Source organism: Aplosporella prunicola, assembly GCF_010093885.1.
Source record: "Aplosporella prunicola CBS 121167 unplaced genomic scaffold K452scaffold_118, whole genome shotgun sequence".
NCBI lineage: Eukaryota > Fungi > Ascomycota > Dothideomycetes > Botryosphaeriales > Aplosporellaceae > Aplosporella > Aplosporella prunicola.
The window spans coordinates 1-16,685 of record NW_022983646.1 but is presented as its reverse complement, the minus strand read 5'-3'; the positions used below and the strand labels follow the sequence as shown (position 1 = coordinate 16,685).

General features: G+C 56.8%; 6 protein-coding genes across 6 annotated transcripts; 3 read left to right on the top strand and 3 right to left on the bottom strand.

Annotated features, from left to right (window-relative positions):
- Positions 1 to 823: 823 nt before the first annotated feature.
- K452DRAFT_303578 (uncharacterized protein) lies at positions 824 to 3,040 on the bottom strand (the record flags this gene model as incomplete). Its single annotated transcript, XM_033542743.1, has 1 exon — positions 824 to 3,040. One exon carries the CDS (start codon positions 3,038 to 3,040, stop codon positions 824 to 826), a length of 2,217 nt encoding a protein of 738 aa, XP_033391109.1.
- Positions 3,041 to 3,465: 425 nt separating this feature from the next.
- K452DRAFT_293259 (uncharacterized protein) lies at positions 3,466 to 4,002 on the bottom strand. The gene has a single exon (XM_033541531.1). It carries the CDS (start codon positions 3,926 to 3,928, stop codon positions 3,614 to 3,616), a length of 315 nt encoding a protein of 104 aa, XP_033391108.1. The 5' UTR covers positions 3,929 to 4,002; the 3' UTR covers positions 3,466 to 3,613.
- A 256-nt stretch (positions 4,003 to 4,258) lies between these two features.
- Positions 4,259 to 5,885, top strand: K452DRAFT_23168 (uncharacterized protein). The gene is made up of 6 exons (XM_033537184.1): positions 4,259 to 4,373; positions 4,433 to 4,478; positions 4,535 to 4,638; positions 4,737 to 4,850; positions 4,930 to 5,160; positions 5,222 to 5,885. Exons 1-6 carry the CDS (start codon positions 4,353 to 4,355, stop codon positions 5,789 to 5,791), a joined length of 1,086 nt encoding a protein of 361 aa, XP_033391107.1. The 5' UTR covers positions 4,259 to 4,352; the 3' UTR covers positions 5,792 to 5,885.
- A 900-nt stretch (positions 5,886 to 6,785) lies between these two features.
- On the bottom strand, positions 6,786 to 9,187 carry K452DRAFT_323083 (uncharacterized protein; the record flags this gene model as incomplete). The annotated part of the gene is made up of 3 exons (XM_033544600.1): positions 7,591 to 9,187; positions 7,057 to 7,540; positions 6,786 to 6,991 (listed from the first exon to the last, which is right to left on the bottom strand). The coding sequence occupies exons 1-3, from the start codon at positions 9,040 to 9,042 to the stop codon at positions 6,786 to 6,788; spliced, it is 2,142 nt and encodes a 713-aa protein (XP_033391106.1). The 5' UTR covers positions 9,043 to 9,187.
- Positions 9,188 to 9,346: 159 nt separating this feature from the next.
- Positions 9,347 to 12,400, top strand: K452DRAFT_293256 (uncharacterized protein). Its single transcript, XM_033541530.1, has 3 exons — positions 9,347 to 10,730; positions 10,845 to 11,665; positions 11,791 to 12,400. Exons 1-3 carry the CDS (start codon positions 9,494 to 9,496, stop codon positions 12,220 to 12,222), a joined length of 2,490 nt encoding a protein of 829 aa, XP_033391105.1. The 5' UTR covers positions 9,347 to 9,493; the 3' UTR covers positions 12,223 to 12,400.
- A 1,957-nt stretch (positions 12,401 to 14,357) lies between these two features.
- Positions 14,358 to 16,281, top strand: K452DRAFT_303574 (uncharacterized protein; the record flags this gene model as incomplete). The annotated part of the gene is made up of 7 exons (XM_033542742.1): positions 14,358 to 14,424; positions 14,499 to 14,724; positions 14,777 to 14,941; positions 14,996 to 15,193; positions 15,244 to 15,789; positions 15,851 to 15,976; positions 16,041 to 16,281. The coding sequence occupies 7 exons, from the start codon at positions 14,358 to 14,360 to the stop codon at positions 16,279 to 16,281; spliced, it is 1,569 nt and encodes a 522-aa protein (XP_033391104.1).
- Between the last annotated feature and the right edge of the window lie 404 nt (positions 16,282 to 16,685).

The window sequence follows — 16,685 nt, the reverse complement described above, 5'->3', positions numbered from 1 at the left end:
AACGTGTTCTTTTAGATAGCAGCATATATACCTCCATAGGTAGTAGTAATTTAGGAGGACAAGCGGCGTCCAATTCCTCGCGCCCAGCTTCACAATCCCACATCCCACTAACCCATAAACACTTCGAATTTTAACTGTATTTAGTATGAGAGAGACGAACCCACTGAAGAAAATAGAAAAGAATCTATAGAAGAAAGATTAACTTAAAGAAGCACTAATACTAGAGTATAGAATAGTCTAGTTCGAGCCCGGTAAAGGTCCTCCCTATTCTCCACCACAACTCTTTCCCCGCACCATCACCCACCAAACCACCAATCTCAACCACCATCATTACCCATGCACAGCCCAGCCCGGCCCAACCCCCCCCAACACCAGCAACCACAACACAATCCCCACACGACACACACCAGCAACCTCTACAAACCAAACTAAACCAAGCAGCTAACTAACATCGACCCAATACATCAACAAACTTAAAATTTCTATCCTATCTACATCAAAAACCTAGGTAAAGTATATACTCGAAGCTGCTCAAAGCCCAAATTTTTTAAAATCCCACCAGCCTATACATAACCCAACCTAACCCAACCCAGCCAACCGCCCAACCGCCTAACCAAACCAACCAAACCAATCCAACCATTCTAACCGTCCACTGTCCACCACCAAGTCATGCCAAGTCATAGTAGCCAAAGAAGAAGAAGAAGAGAAGAAACAGAAGAAGAAAAACGAACAAAAAGTCATAACTCATCACTCATAACCCCACTCCTGACCCCAACCCCACCTCTCCACACCCACCCACCAACCCACCCAAAAAAAACACCCCCTAAGCGCGATCCACGCACCTACCCACCCCCCTCAACACGCCCCTCAGAACCCTCCATCCAACCAGCAAAATCAACAGCGCGAACTTAAACGCAAACGTCAACAACGCAAGCACAACGCGCACCAAAAGCGGCAATTTCTCCTCCTCCTCCTGCTGGGCCTCCAAATCGCTTGTCTTGGCCTTGGCCTTCGCCTTCGCCTTCCCCACACTGCCAAACCACGCGGCGTGCTTCCTCCCCTCGCCCTTCACACCCCCCCTCGCGGCCCGCGTCGGCGGGCCCTCAAATACCAGCTGCACTTCGGGCGAGCCAGGCATGCTGCCGCCACCGACACCGACAACATGGCCCTCGGCTGCCTTGCCGGTGCCCGAGCCCGAGCCCGAGCGTTTCGGCGACGGCAGTAGCAGCAATGCCCGGCCCTCGCGCAGCGTCTCGGCCGCGCAGACGGCGAAGACGGCGCACACGGCGACGTCGAGGAGGTACGGGGCTGCGAGGGCGGAGAGGGCGGCCGCGTCGAGGGTGAGCGTGTTGGAGGCGAGGGCGAGGCGGGCGAGGACTTCGTCATGCGATTGTTCGGGTTCGGGTTCGGGATCGGAGTGCGAGCACGTGGTTGAGGAGGTCGAGGTCGAGGCGCAGGAGCCCGCGCTGGGGTTCTTGGCGTGTTTTGCTGTGCTGGTGGCGGACGAGGCGCGGCGGGGCGTTGCGTACGGGTTTAGGATCGTGATGCTGCCGCTGGTTTTGTCGTTGTTGTTGCTGCTGCTACTAGCCTTTTTGCTGCTCGGGCGGCCGTCAAGGTCGCGGCGGACATCGCCTTGGACGACAATGGGGAATGCCCCGAGCTTAGGGTGGCGGAGCTCGTACGTGCCGGTTTTGTGTGTGGCGTACGGCTCGACGAGCTGTTCGGAAACAGGGCAGTACACCAACAGGCAGCTTTGCTCGGCCTCCGACTTGGCAACCGCTTCTGCAGCTAGGCGGGCGGCGGCTTGGGACGTGGCAGTTGGGTCGTCGCGGGCGATTTCCGCGGCGCGGGTCGTTTGTGCTGCGGCTTCCAGGGCGGCGAGGGAGGCCAGTTTCGGGTGAATGGTCGTGATGAGCGTGGGAGATCTGTCCTGGTAGAAGGACTCTGGTTTTTCTTGAGGTGCGTGCGGCGGAGGAATGTGGACGGTGAGGTGAGCGATAGGGAAGGATGACGATTTGGGTTGAGTCGGGTGGTGGCGGGAAATGAGTAGCTCTTGGCTCGGCACGTCGGATGCAGAGGCGGTTGAGTCTATATTTTGGACGTCGTATTGCTTCAGGCTGTACATTGGCTGGGCGGGGGAAGGACCGAAGAGAAGCGTAGGTTCGCGCGAAGAGCTGGAAGACGCAGTCACGTCGCGGCCGTGCATTTGCAGGCTAAAAGTCCGTTTGGACTCCTCCGAAGGCTTTCCGTTGGCTGCGTTCCACAAATGGTTGAGCTCTCTTGCCGGCGTGTAACAAGGAGTCTCTTTCAATCTTCCTTGCGAGACATTGCTGTGCGGGATGTAAAATTTTGGGGAATACGACGGTCTGCTGATCTTGTCTTTTGAAATCTCCGTGGGGGATGGCTGAGTTGGTTTGTATTGTTGTTGAGAAAGCGGAACATTGGGGTTATAGCGCGGGAAGATGGAACGCATCGCCGGAACGCCATGGGGGCTGACATGGGGCGTCTGCTGTGTGGCAGCGCTGTTGCTTCGAACGAGCGTCGTACTATCCGAAAACGAGGGTGAGGCGGTTGCCTGACGATCCGGATAATGAATGGGGGAAGTGTTCTTCTCTGAGGCGGGAGTTTGTCGGGAAGGTGAGCCAGTCTCTGGAAGAGGCGCAACGTTGGCCTGGAGGGGTGAAGTTGATGCCGACTTTTCCGAAATGGGAGATAGAGGCTTCCTGATGGTTGACTTGGAAGTTGTCACTGGCCTCCTCGTCCTGGCTGGCTCGGGTATCGCTATTACAGGTGCACTTTGTGAAGACTGCCTCGATGAACTGGCCTGTGCAGGTGCTGGTGCAGGTGCAGGAACGGGTACGGATACGGAGGAGATCGGCTCAGAGTTGACCTCAATGACCAACTCATGAAAATCGACCGGCGACTTTGCGCGCTCCGCCAGCTCCAGAGCCGGCTCTGGGCTAGCAGGCTTTTGTGGGCGCCTGAGGCTGATTGGCCTGTTTGGCTTCTTCTGGGGAGGAGGGAACAACTGGAAAGACATGATGGGTATTATGCCGAAAATAAAGAGGTGGTATTAAAATTGATTATGAACACAAATTTGGTGCACGAGAACCAGCTCGTGGCGAAGAGTATGAAAAGGAAGAAAAGGAAGAAGAAGCGACTGATATGACGACTCACGGAGCGCGCAAATGCCCAGGTAGCGGTGGCGAACGGCTACGATATAAACTTATCGATTGCTCTCACGCATCGGACCGCACAAAAGCAATAGCGGCTGCAGACAGCGTACCTGCGTTTCTCGCACTAAGATCATCCAATGGGTTGCGTTGTCACGGCAGATGGTTGGTCGCCAGCGCTCGCAGCTAAGCGCCCACTCCACCTTGGCGAGGATATCACATCCAGCCTCCCCCAAGGCCGAACCGCCCGCCTCGGGTGCGGGCCACGAGGCAAAGGCATGGTTCTATAATTGGGCGGAGACCCCGCCAGGGCTCGAAAAGAGGGCTGTTATCGACGGATGGGTGCTGTGCGAGCCTCGGAGCTGTCCCGCAACGTTAAGAAGACCGCGATTGCAGGAAAGCGGTCAGGTAGCGCGCGTACATAGGGACGCCTTGGAGTTCTAAGAGGTCCTATTCAGCGACGCAAAGTCTTTGTGGGGTCTGGTGACCATGTTCGGGTCGGTCTGGAATAGAAGTTTGACGGCAGCAGTGGCAGTGGTGGCGATTGTCTGGACGCCGTTTGTCGTTCTCATATCAGGTCGAGTCACGAAACCGAGTAAGCAGACAAGATCGAATGGGTAGGAGTGCGTGTGGCGGTGGTCAGGCGAAAGAGTTGAGGAGAGAGTTGAAGGTGCAATGAGGGACGAGAAGATGGTGGGCAGCTGGCGGCGGCAGCATGTCACGGAAGGGTTCCGCAACGGAGGGCTTCCGAGCATGGCCAGATCGGGCAATTCAACCGCAGCTCTTTAACATCGAACGTAGCAGCTCTTTTGGCGCACCCTCGGCTTGGACAAGATTTGTATGGCGCAAAAGGCGTCCACCCCCATTCGCTCCACAACGCCTCGCCCGGACACGCTCAAAGTCAGGCATCTGGTGGCCATGGCCTTCCCAGTCAAAGTCTCGCGGCGCAAATTCTAATCAGAAGCGTGGTGGCCGAGTTGGAACGCCTTGAAGTTTAAACCGCACGCACTACTGCGCCGATGGCTTCACAGTCCACCGTACTCCGGAGCGTATCAACAAAGTGCCGGACACTGGGAGACGCCGGGTAGCTATCGATAGAGCGGCGGACAAAATTTCCAGCCATGACGCACCCGAAAGCAGCACTCGCTCCCACACTGTGATACCCCGCGCCTGCCCATCATGCCCACCGAACTCGAAGAGGCAAGATCTTGCATAAGCTTGTACACTGCACTAAGCACCAAGCTAACCTCTCACTGCAGCTCGTCGAATTCCTCCACCATGGCAACACGCAGATCCGCCAGATCGGTACGCCCGTCCCACCGCCCGCGCCGCACATCCCTCTGACGACCTAAACACTGCAGCGGCCGAGAACCTGGTGGGCTTCTCGACAGCCCAGCCCTCGCTATTCAAGCGCAACCAGCTCGAACCTATAAAAGACCTGAAACTGCTGGTTAAGGACTACACCGTATGCGCCATTACCACCAGCGGCGCCCCACCAAGCGCTGCAGGACCAAGACGACACACCCGCTAACTCGACGCCATGTGCGCGCGCGCCATGTCTAGCCAATTGCCAAGAATGCGCTCACCATGCTCATCAACCTGTCGGACGACGAGGAAGTGCGGAAGTCGCTGGTTGAAGACAATGCCCTCCTCGAGACGATCCTGCTGCGCATAACAGTATGTCAGTCACGCCCTCCGGCGCCGCGACCCTCCTTCCACATAGCCATGCGCCCAAGCACCATCTGACAGCATGTAGAGCCCCAAGGAGCCCACCGCGAACGAGCTCGCAATGCTGCTCGCCAACATGGTCAAGTCGGACGAGATGAAGAAGCTGTTGACGCTCGAGCGCGGCGTGCCCAAGGAGCTGTCGACGTCCAAGGTGGCCATGGACCAGCTGATGGACTGCTTCGTCAAGGGCGCCGAGGGCCGCTACAACAAGCACGCTGACTACGACTACCTGTCGTACGTCTTTGCCGACATGGCCAAGGTGCGCACATGCAATATCCCCCTCAAAGTCCCCTCAGTGCTAACAATCCCTCGCGCACTAGCACCCCGAAGGCCGCAAATACCTCACGACGGCGCAGCCGTACGACGCGGACATCATCCCCATAACCAAGCTCACAGTCTTCACGGAGCACAAGTCGACGATCCGGCGGCGGGGCGTAGCGTCTACGCTCAAAAACGTGTGCTTCGACACCGAAAGCCACGCGACGCTGCTGTCGCCGTCAGCGGTGAACATACTCCCATACATTCTGCTGCCGCTCATGGGGTCGGAAGACTACGCCGACGAAGACACGGACGGCATGCCCGAAGAAGTGCAGCTCCTGCCACCAGACAAGACGCGCGAGCCGCAGCCCGACATCCTCGTCATCCACCTCGAGACGCTGCTGCTGCTGACGACGACGCAAGAGGCGCGCGAGGACCTGCGAGCCCGCAAGGTCTACCCTGTTGTGCGCGAGTGCCATTTGCAGGTCGACAATGAGGACGTGCAGGAGGCGTGCGATCGCGTCGTCCAGATTGTCATGCGCAAGGAGGAGGGCGAGGAGGAGGATGTGCCCGAGGGCTTCCCCAAGGTGCAGGAGGTGGATGAGGAGGAGCAGGTCGTGCAGATTCTGTAGAGGCTTTGTTTCTTTCCTTGGGGGGTGGGGTTGGCCGCATGCAGCAAGTGGGCGCCTTGTGCATGAACAATGGATAAAGAAATAAAAGCGCTTTGTAGAGGGTTTGTTTCGATGCAGCATTTCCATAGCGGCAACGTCGCATTCGCACACAAGCCCATGCCCATCCATCCAAGCCCCCGCACGCACGCATGCACGCACGTACGCATCCAGCATCCATCCATCCATATATCCTACCTATCCTCTACGCCTACAGTAAGCAAGAGCCACAACCCCCACCCAGATCAACGCAGTCTAGAACCCAAGCAAGCAAGCAAGCAAGCACCGTAACCTCCTCCCTTTGCCGCTGCTCTTCCATAAGCAACCCCCACCCTAGCCCCAGACCCAGACCTTGGAGCACGCTCTGTCGTGTACGGGCAAGGGAAAGCGGACTACCAAACGCCGCCTGTCCGCTGCCCGTCCATGCCATGCCATGATGTGGAGGGTGAACGAGCTACCGCGCAAAGATCGAAAGTGGGAAGGAAGGAAGGGGATAAATTAAGCATTTATTGCTGCTGCTGTTGTTGTGTGTGTGATGGACGGTTGTGTGTGTGTATAACATAGCAAGTAGGTTGGGTCGGTGTGTGCTGTGCAGTGTATGCATCGTCGTCGTCATAGTCATATTCGTTTCTGTTGTTCGCGCTAGCGACGCGCTGGTACGTGCCCAGTAAGTAAGGTGGTGGGTCGAGAGCTGGCGGCGACAAAGTCGTGTCGTGTCGAGTATGTAGCCAGACCGTGCCTCCCCTCGCAAGCTGACAACAGCAGGTAGTCGTACTCCCACGACCAGCAAAAGCACCATCCTCGCCCGCATCTAGTGCTAGAGCAAGAGTGTAGCAGTCCCCCAAGAAAAAAGAAAAAGAAGAAAGGTATGTAGCCGCCATCCGTCAGGCGAAACCACAAAAAGCCAAACCTACGCACCGCCTATTCCTACCACTGGTGCCACCAACCACGCACACGCTCAGCCCGCCCTCGGGAAAATCATCTTCGTCTTCTTGTCAAAGATGCCCGCATGCTTGACGTTGTTGATGAAATCATGCTGCACAGCCGGCGACACGCGCCCCTTGAACGCCGCGATCAGCGTACCCATGGTCGCGCCCTGGGCCGGGATGACGGCCTTGATCTCCTCGACTGTCGGGATCGGGCCCGCCGGCTTTGCTTGTGCTTCTGTGCGCGTTAGCATTTGTTTCCTACAAGCGCACAATCAGTCAGAGGGGCAAAGGGGAACTCACGCCGAGGACGAGCGGGCAGGCTGCCTGGACCTCCGGTCGTCGGGCTACCCGCGCGCGACGCGCCGCCGCTGCTAGCGCCGAGGACGGGGCTGCCCGCGCGGCTGCCGCCGGGTGTGCCCGTGCCCGAGCCCGAGCCCGCGCCGCTGAGCCGCATCTTGAGCTTGCGCTCGCGGTCCGTCGCCTCGCTCTCCGAGCCCGAGCCCGCATGCATCTTCTGCTTCTTGCGCGTCGACTCGTTGCCGCTGGCGTCGGAGAGGTTGGGCGAGCCGGGGCGTTTGATCGACTGCGAAGAGGTTGAGAGCTTGAGCGGGTCGCTCGTCTTGGGTCGGCCGGACGGCGTGTTCGAGCCTTTGCTTGTGGTGCCCGAGGACGGCTTCTCGTCCGCTTTGCCTTTGCCTTTGTCTTTTTCCGCGGCGGTCCGTTCCTGTTCGCGCTTGCGCTCTTCTTCCTTTTGGCGCTCCACTTCGGAATCGTCCGACTCGGACTGGAGTCTTAATCAGTATAAAATCAAAAAACAAACGGAAAACGCATTACCTCTGATGAGTACGGGTTCTCGTCGCTGTCATCAAGATCGTAGTTGTAGTTCTTCTCGCGCTTGACAATCTTCTTGCGCAGACTCTTCTCCAGCTTTCTCCGTAACTCCGCCTCGAGCTTAGCGTCTTCTTCTTCCTGCCACACGTCCTTTTCGTCCTTCAGCGCGAAGGCGTTGGCGGCGAGCTGCTCCCGCTTAACCCGCTCCTGCGTGCGCTTCGTCTCCTCGTCATCGCCTTCGAACAGACCATTGACACCTTCCTCGTCGTCTGCGAAATCCTCTTCCACGTTGAAGTCGATGTCGTCTGCATCAGCCGCCACCTCAGGCCTGTATTCATCACCAGGGTTGCCTCTAGGCGCCTCCTCGTCTCCAAATCCTCCCTTCCGAGCAAAGACCTTGCCAGTTTTGACTTGTTGCATCTGCTTCTTCTTCATAGTCTCCTCGTCCTTCGCCTTGAGCCATGAAGGCACCTTCATGTCGAGCTTCACGTCGCTCTTCTCTTCCTCCTTGTTGAACCACCGGGGGATGTTGCCCTTCTTCTTCTCGTGCCTCTCAACCATATCGGGAGAGAAGATCATGCCCTTGTCCTTGGCAGAGAACTTGTACCACTTCTCGACTGGCACCATGCGGAACTTGGAGCGGTAGTTACCGAGCGCATCCGTCCATGGCTCGTTGTAGAGGATGATGTGGTTGCCAGACAGAGCGGACTCGTAACCGCCAACCCAGGTGTTCTTGTTGTCAAAATCCTCCAGATGCCAAGGCAGCGTCTCTTCGTAGCGCAGGCGCGACGCCTTGATGGCCTCCGGTGTATCGTTGCGCTCGTACACCTGCTGGATTTTCTTCTTGTTGTCGGTAAAGCCCATCTTGCCCTTGGCCTTGGGCGCAATCTGCGCTTGGACCTCGGCGCGGTTGCGCTTTCTCTCCTCCTTCAAAGCTTCGACTCTCGCCCTCTCCTGAGCTTCCTCGTCGTTTTCGTCCTCGCCGTTATCAGCGCCGGCGCCCGATTTGCCCGCGCCAGCATCACGTCTGTGCAAGCGGATCGGCCTGGTAAAGGAGGATTCATCGGTGGGGTCGATGAGCGTCTTGGACTGGAAGCGCATGACGTGGTGACGGAGGCCTTCGAGAAAAGCGCGCTTGGTGGTAAAGACAGGGAAAGTCTCGACCTTTGCGCCGGGCGGAGGTTCAAGCTTCTGGACAGGAATAATGCCTCCTTGGGACTGCGGGGCCTGCTGCTGCGCGCCATTGGGGATCGGAGTGGTGCGCTGCGCAGATGGTGGCTTGGGGCGCGCAGCACCGGGCCTCGCGGCGCCGCGGTTGGGTCGCTTGGGTTGGACCAGAGGGTTCGCCTTTGCTTTGGGTCGGGGACGGGCGGCAGGGACTCCGCCATTCGGGGTGGTGCCGGCGGGCGCTCCGTTGGGCGTGGTGCCCGGAGGACCTGCGGGCGATGCGCTCATGGTGGATGACAAGTGGAGCTCAGGTCGAGCGCGGATCGGGAAGAGACGTGCAGACGGCAAGCGGTGGAGACGGTCTACGGTGTCGTGTCTGGAGGTGGGTTGTCGAGGGAGAGCGAGAAGGGGTGAAGAACGGCGGGTTGTTGTCTTTGTCTTTGTCCTGCGGCGGGTCGCAGCTTGTTGCCCATGTCTTGGCGGGACCATGATCGACCGGGAGCGGGCCAAAGTTTTGCCGAGCGCGCGCGCGCGGCGCAGATCCGTCGCGCAGTCACCCATGTCGCGCGCGCTCTTGCCCACTTACCTGAGAGGAAGCCTATGGACGCCTGCCTGCCTGCTGCCGAGAGACAACCTTCCCTTACTCATCCTGCCTGGCCTCCGTGATCGCCAGGCTTCCCTGGACTTTGTTCGCCACGTCCGCAGCATTTAACCGCCTACTATCGCTCTTTCCCTTATCATGAATCCTCCGTCGTCGCTGGAGGACCAGCTGCGGTCCATGATTTTAAACAATTCTCCGCTTACGCCTACCAACCCGCCACAGGCCATTGCCCAGCCTCAATCAGCAGTCCCACCCGCTAACTACCCACCGAGCTCCAATGTCTCAGCTGACGGCGCTGCGTTACCTCGCGGAGGCGCTGGCGCTGGCCGCTATCAACAGCATCGCTCGTCACATGGTCCCGCTCATGGCCGAGTCCCGTCTCAGCAATCGTCAGGCCCGGAATGGCGCTCGCGTGGCCCGCCGCCTGCCCACCGTGGCTCGCCTCATCATCGTGGCCATTCAGTCCCGCATCAGCAATTCCAAGAGTCGCCTGTAGGAAGCGCTGCGTCTCCTAGGGCTCCACGCCATCAACCTCCGCGCGGACGCGGCTATGCGGGCCCACCCCATGGAAGGAATCACAGCACCCAAGGAGTGCCCTCTAACTCTGCATCTCCGCAGCAATCACGCATGCCCTGGTCTCGCGGTGGATCTCATCCGCAAGCAGCGCCATACCCCGGTTGTGTTGGGGCTTCCGGCGGTGTCCCGCCAACGGCTCCAGGCCATCCTGTGCAAATACTGCAGCGCCCTCAACAGCCTGCAGCTTCCGGTAGCCCCAATCCAAGCCCAGGATTCCAGGGTCGGCCTCTCAACAATGGGTACCGCCAGCCTTACCAGATCCACACTAAGCATCAATTGGAAGCTCAGTGTAATTACCTTGATGGTGTGGCCACCGTGGAAATTCCCAAGGTCGCCATGAGCGAGGAAGAGCTGAATGAAAAGCAAAGCTTTGTCGACAACCTCGAGAAGATTTGTCAAACAGAGATTGCGTTGTTACCTGACGTGCCTAGTCTTGATTTCAAATGTTTTGGCAGCATCGGTACGGGGTTTGCAACCAAGGGCTCCGACATTGACCTTGCGGTAGTCGCCTCGGAAGAGGAAAACACTGAACTGGCTAAGAAAGCCGGTCCTCGGGCTCTGGAGAAGATATTTCTTGACAAGGGTTTTGGTGCGCGACTGTTGACACATACCCGAGTTCCTATCATCAAATTCTGTGAGAAGCCATCCGATGAACTTCATACGAATTTGCTGCTAGAGCGCAAGAAATGGGATGATTTGCCTGAGGATGAGAAGGAGGGCAAGGTAGAACCGCAGGTTGCGACAGGTGAAGGGGAAAAGAGTTCGAAGGCGGATGAAGCCAAGGATTCTGAACGGCGCAGTAAGTGCACCTTTGCTGGAGGCACTAAGATCGTCGAATACCTATACTCCCAATCCTCAGCCATGGCACTTTGAGAAATTCTTGTAATCAACAGAGTTTCTGAATGGCTTATAGATACAGATACCGCCGCCGACGGAAAAAGTGCTTCCCCCAGCACTTCCCAAAACAACGAGCTGCGGGAGGACAAGAAAGCAATGCCAAAGCCGTCCACGCCAGGAATGATTGACAAGCAAGTTTCTTTCCCTGAAGGTAACCCTCAGGACGCGGGCGAGGAGAAAAAGGATGTTCAATCGCAAGGGCAGCAGCGACATGAGAAGCCATGGTTGCGCGAAAAGCCGCTGGGTCCACTCGACTTTCCCAAAGATGGTGTTGGTATCCAGTGCGATCTTAACTTCTCAGGCCACCTCGGTATCTACAACACGAAGCTTCTGCACTGTTACAGCATCAGTGACCAGCGTGTGCGCGAGATGGTCATCTTTGTCAAAGCTTGGGCAAAGACGCGCAAGGTCAACAGCTCATACAACGGAACCTTGTCATCGTACGGCTACTCTCTCATGGTCCTTCACTACTTGATGCGGATCCCGGCAGACCCTGTCATCCGCGACCTTCAACTTGATAATACGCAACAAATCAACGGAAGGCGTCCGACTTGGATCGACGTCACGATTAATGGGGTCAAAGTCAAGTTCTGGGGTGATGAAGAGTACATCACGGCCGCGGCACGCAAGGGCCAATGGACGCTTAACAGAGAATCTCTCGGCAGTTTGCTTAGAGGCTTCTTCCGTTACTATGGTTGCCCAGGCCATCCCGATCGGGTGGGCGGCTTCCACTGGACGCGCGACGTGATCACCTTTGGTCAGCGAATGCCTTGGGAGCGATTGGTCACCAAGAACGAGCTTGGATGGACGCAGGCGAGGACTGAGCAAAGAGACAATGTAAGATCTGATTCGGGCACCGCTCCAACCTCGAACACGAGCCATCAGCAATCCTCATCACTCCCCCTCGAGCAGCCATTACCAACAACAAATCCATCCAAGACAAAACACTAACACATTCCCAGGCCAAAGAAGTCCGTCACCGCTACCTCGTCGCCATCCAAGACCCCTTCGAGCTCAACCACAACGTCGGCCGCACCGTCACGCACCAAGGCATCTGCGCCATCCGCGAGGAATTCCGGCGCGCATGGCGCATCCTCGAAGCCGAAGCCGCGGGTCAGCCGCACAAGCAGCTCTTCGCCAGCATCGACGACGACCCGCCTCCGCCCCAGACGGTCTTGTCTGGCGCGCACAGGCACGGCTCCGGCGCCAACGACGCTGCGGCGGCGGCGGCGGCGGTGGCACAGTCGCCGGGACAAGGCCACACGCCTGCGAGAGCCGGGTCTGGCGATGCGAGGGCCCGTCAGGGCTCTGCTGCGCAGGCGAAGGCGCAGGCGGGCTTGTCGCCCGCGGAGGCTGGCGCGCTGCTTAATGGGGTGGGTGCTGGGAGTGCGTAGGGGGTTTGCGATTGGATGGGTGGGATCTGCTGTATTGCTGTTGCAGGAAAGAAACATGACATTTGTGCTTTGCATGTATATGGCACGGTAGTGGGGTATTACAGCGAAGCGCAAAGCTGAGCTGAGCTGAGTGGAGCAGATAGGACTGGCTTAGGTACGGAATGCACGCCGTTATGTTGCTGTTGCTGTTGCTGTTGCTGTGCTTAGCTGTATGCTCACATGGCCATGGCTTCCATGACTTTCACGTTCACGTTCACGTTCACATTCGCGGATGTGGGAGGTGCGTGATGGGTGGTGCGTGATGCGTGTGCATGCTGCATGATGACAGATATACACACACACACACCTACAAACGCACTAGCTCCCATGTAATGAGTCATACGAAACAGCACGTACTGTACTCGCTTACCATTTTCTCTCCTTTTTCCATTTTCTTTCCCATTTCCTTTTTCCGTTAACTAGTAGCTTCAGCCCCTCTCAGCCTCTCGTCCTGAGTATCGAGGAGCTTTCTGTGCCTGCTGTGTCTGCTGTGCTGTGCTGTGTAGACAGTTATGTAGATATATATCCCATGTTCCTGCGCCTTAGGCGATGGGAGTTGGGCGTTGGGGATTGGGAATTGGGAGTTGAGCGTGAGCTATGATTTGAGCTGAGCTGAGCTGATTGGGGCGCGCGTTTGGGTGGGTGTGTGAGGGGGAGGGGTGGTGTGTGAGTGGTTGTGGGGTTGGGCGTTGGATGACAAGGAGGGGCAGTGCTGTTGCTGTCTTTTGCGGTGCGGCTTGGCTTGGCTTATTGTTGTTCACTATGGGGGAGTAAAGAGGAGGGTGGGGATGCTGTTGTTGTCGCTATAGGTAACTGTACGCGCTGGGTCTATGAAAGACGGCGTAGAGAGAGGTTTATCTGCTTGTCTACTTGTAGGGGCTTGTGGTGCCACCCTTGGGATGGGGTTGCTTGTGCGGTGTGGTGATGTGTCTGCTGTGTCTGGTGGGTTTGTGGGGTGTGTATATGTGTTCCTCTGACTGCTGAGCAGCCTGGAAGTGATAGTAGTAGTCGTGGGAGTGGGGGTGGGTGGTACTGTACGTGGTCTTGTAGAATTGCGGCGGCGGCAGCAGCTGAATGGCTAAGGCTGCGGATGCATGCTGGGCAGGCGAGCGGGATGGGTTGGCGTAGCTGTGGGTATAGACTGCGGTTCTTCTTGCTTGGCTGCGCGTGCGGATGTAGCAGTGTGCAGTGGTTGTCCTCTTTGTGCGGAGTCCGTATGAGCGTGCGTGATCCAGTGGCTGTGGGCTGGTGGTATAGATGTGTTGGGCGGAGGCGGGTTGGAAGTGATTGATGAGGACGGACAGGTGCGCTTGAGGCTGGTGGATTTGTTGGAGGCGTGCTCGTGACTCTGCAGCTGTTTGTGTGGGAAAGGTGTGGTAAGAGTAGGGTTGTATACATACAAGGGGACCTTGGAGTTGGAGCCTTCAGACTTTCTTTGTCGGTTTGTTGTGAATGCTTGTTGTTATCGCTGGTAGTATAGTGATGGTGTCACCCCTACCTTCTCCTGATGTAGGTCTTGCTGCAGCACGTAGTAGGGTGTAGCCATAAGTGCGAAACAGCGCCAGGGGCTCAGCAGCTCAGATAGCTGGCCCAGGCGCGTAGGCATGCGAGATACTGTTGATTCTTGAGTACGTTTCATGGGTACGATGATAGATCCCAAACGGCAGGAGATAGCCAAGCAGTGTTTCAAGCGAGGGTGGAGCTGGTTGTTGTTGTATCTACGACTGGCTCAAAGTTATACTATGAGCTACCTAATAGCCAAGGAAGCTCTGCCAAACCCGACGCGTAGCTCACACAGCTACAGTATGAATGACAGGGGGAGCGGTGGTGTCAAGAAAGTGGTAACGGTTTTGTCTGCCTCTCACAAAGCCATGTTAAGACCCAAAGCATGACACATGTTGCCCTATTTCCCGATTAGGAATGGCGTGAATCCGGCTGCGCCGCCCGCCCTTCTTTTTAGACGCGTGCCTGCTCCTCCTCCCTCCTCTCCTCTGCAACAACCGTCTCGTCAACACCTGTGAGGTACACCTCTTGATCCCACGCCCCAACCGTCTGTTCCAAGTGCTCACTCAATATAGAAGCAGGCAGCCGACAAGATGTGGAACCCGCTCAAGAAAACAAAGATCTACAATCTTTATGTCATCTGCGCGACCGCCTCCATTGGTAAGTCACTTTCCGTGGTCAAATCACTGAGCTTCACACTCCTCACTCCACAATCAATCACTGACTGGCCGCAGGCGGCCTGCTCTATGGCATAGATGTCGCGAGCATGAGCGCCGTCATTGGAACAGCCGCTTACAAGAGCGCGTTCGGTCACCCCGTCTCACACCGTCAGGGTAGCATCGTTGCCGCCATGCCGGGTGGTTCTTTCTTTGGCGCGGTGGTTTCTTCGCACATCGCAGATCGTTTTGGCCGCCGTATCGCCATCCAGGCTGCTTGTACCATCTGGATCTTCGGCACAATGTATGTGAGCCCACCTGTCTTCTCTGCTAATACTGACTTCGTTTGAAAACAGTGTCTCGTGTTTCGCCGGCACTGCCGAAAGCCTCATCGTTGGCCGTGCCATATCTGGTTTCGCCGTCGGTATTTCCTCGTCCGTTGTCCCTATCTACCAGGCAGAGATGGCTACCAAGGCGAACCGCGGTCGTGTTATCTCGTTCCATCAGTGGGCTGTCACCTGGTAAGTAACACCGAATGCTTCTTGAAGTACGTCTGAGCTGACATGTCTCCAAAGGGGCGTCTTGATTCAGTTCCTCATCCAATACGGCTTTTCTCAGATGGACGGTGGCCCACTCAACCCCCACCAGAGCTCCATGACCTTCCGTCTCCCTTGGGCTCTTCAAACCATTCCTGCTGTCGTTCTTTTCATCATGATGTATTTCCTCCCTGAGTCGCCCCGTTGGTTCGCAGTCAAAGATAACTGGACCGAGTCGTAAGTCGTCCTCTCCTCACTCTTGACACAAACACTTATGACTTCTTCAGCATCAACGTCCTGACCAAGGTCCACGGCGGTGGCAATGTCAACCACACCTCCGTCCTAGCCGAGTTCAGACAGATCGAGCGATCCCTGGAGGACGATGAAGGATCCTCCTACGCGGCCCTGATCGATAGTCGCATGATCTCCCGTGTCATCCTAGGCGTATCGATCCAGTCCTGGGCTCAGCTCAGCGGCATCGTCATCCTGATGTCGTACATTGTCCTGATCATGGAGACGACCGGCGTGCGCGATCCCCTGCTCGCGGCTTCGGCCCAGTTCCTAATCAGTGTCGTGCTGACCATCCCCGCGTTCATGATGCTCGACAAGTACGGCCGCCGCCCTGCTCTGCTGGTCGGTTCGGCCTTCATGATGGTCTGGCTCATCGCTACCGGCTGCCTTCAGGGTATCTTCGGCAAGAAGAACCCGCATACCAACCCCGAGTACGACGACATCACCTGGGTCATGGACAACAAGCATGCCGGCAGAGCCGTGATGGCGTGCCTGTACCTCTTCATCGCGACGTACGCTATGACTTGGGGCCCTGTTTCTTGGTAAGTACAGCACGCACGCCCGCCTCGCTCCTGTACAAGCTTCCACTGACGCAGCCAACAGGGTCTACCCGTCTGAAATCTTCCCGTCTAGACTCCGCGCTAAAGCCGTCTCTGTCGCCACGGCCTTCGCCTGGGTTTTCAACTTCCTGTTCGCGTACGCCGTCCCGACTCTGCTTTGGTACATCAAGTAAGCGCTTCCCTCCCCCTTTCCTTTTACCAGTAACTCACTGACTCTCCCCGCCCTCCCACAGCTACAAAACGTACTTCATCTTTGCTGGCTTCAACCTGGTTGCGTTCATTCACATGTTTATGACCGCGCCCGAGACTAAGGGTATGTCGCTCGAGGACATGGACGCCGTGTTTGCGTCCGGCAGACGTCCTTGGAGCCACTACCGCGCTGGCTCGCATCTGGACGACATTGTTGGCTCCGTGGAGGGTGAAGACCAGGATAGACAGCAGGCTGGTGCACAGGCGAGCGGTGAGACTCGCTGAGACACTTGGGGCTCGCTGAAATGTTTGGCTGGCAGAAAGTGCCTGCTTGAAGGTGAATTGGTGGGTTTTGGCGTCTTGGTAGCTGTGTTGCACTGAATAGACACACCGGGTAACTAGTCGTCTACTCGGTGGGAATAGACGTCTATTTAGCATGATTCATGATTAAACATGCACAAATGATATGTGCTTGTTCCACCCAATTAGTCGTCCCTTTCGGTGTTATCCCACTACGGGTTGTGAATTCACGACCCCCCTCCCCTGCTAGCGCCGTTAGAGCCTATGCTTACTTGTGATATTTGTATGGAGTAGAAGAAGAGAACCAGTTATGATATATAGAATCTATGTGTGCTCTAAAACCATTTCATCCATATCCGGGACTCGGGCTAGGAGCTAGGCAAGGTGTA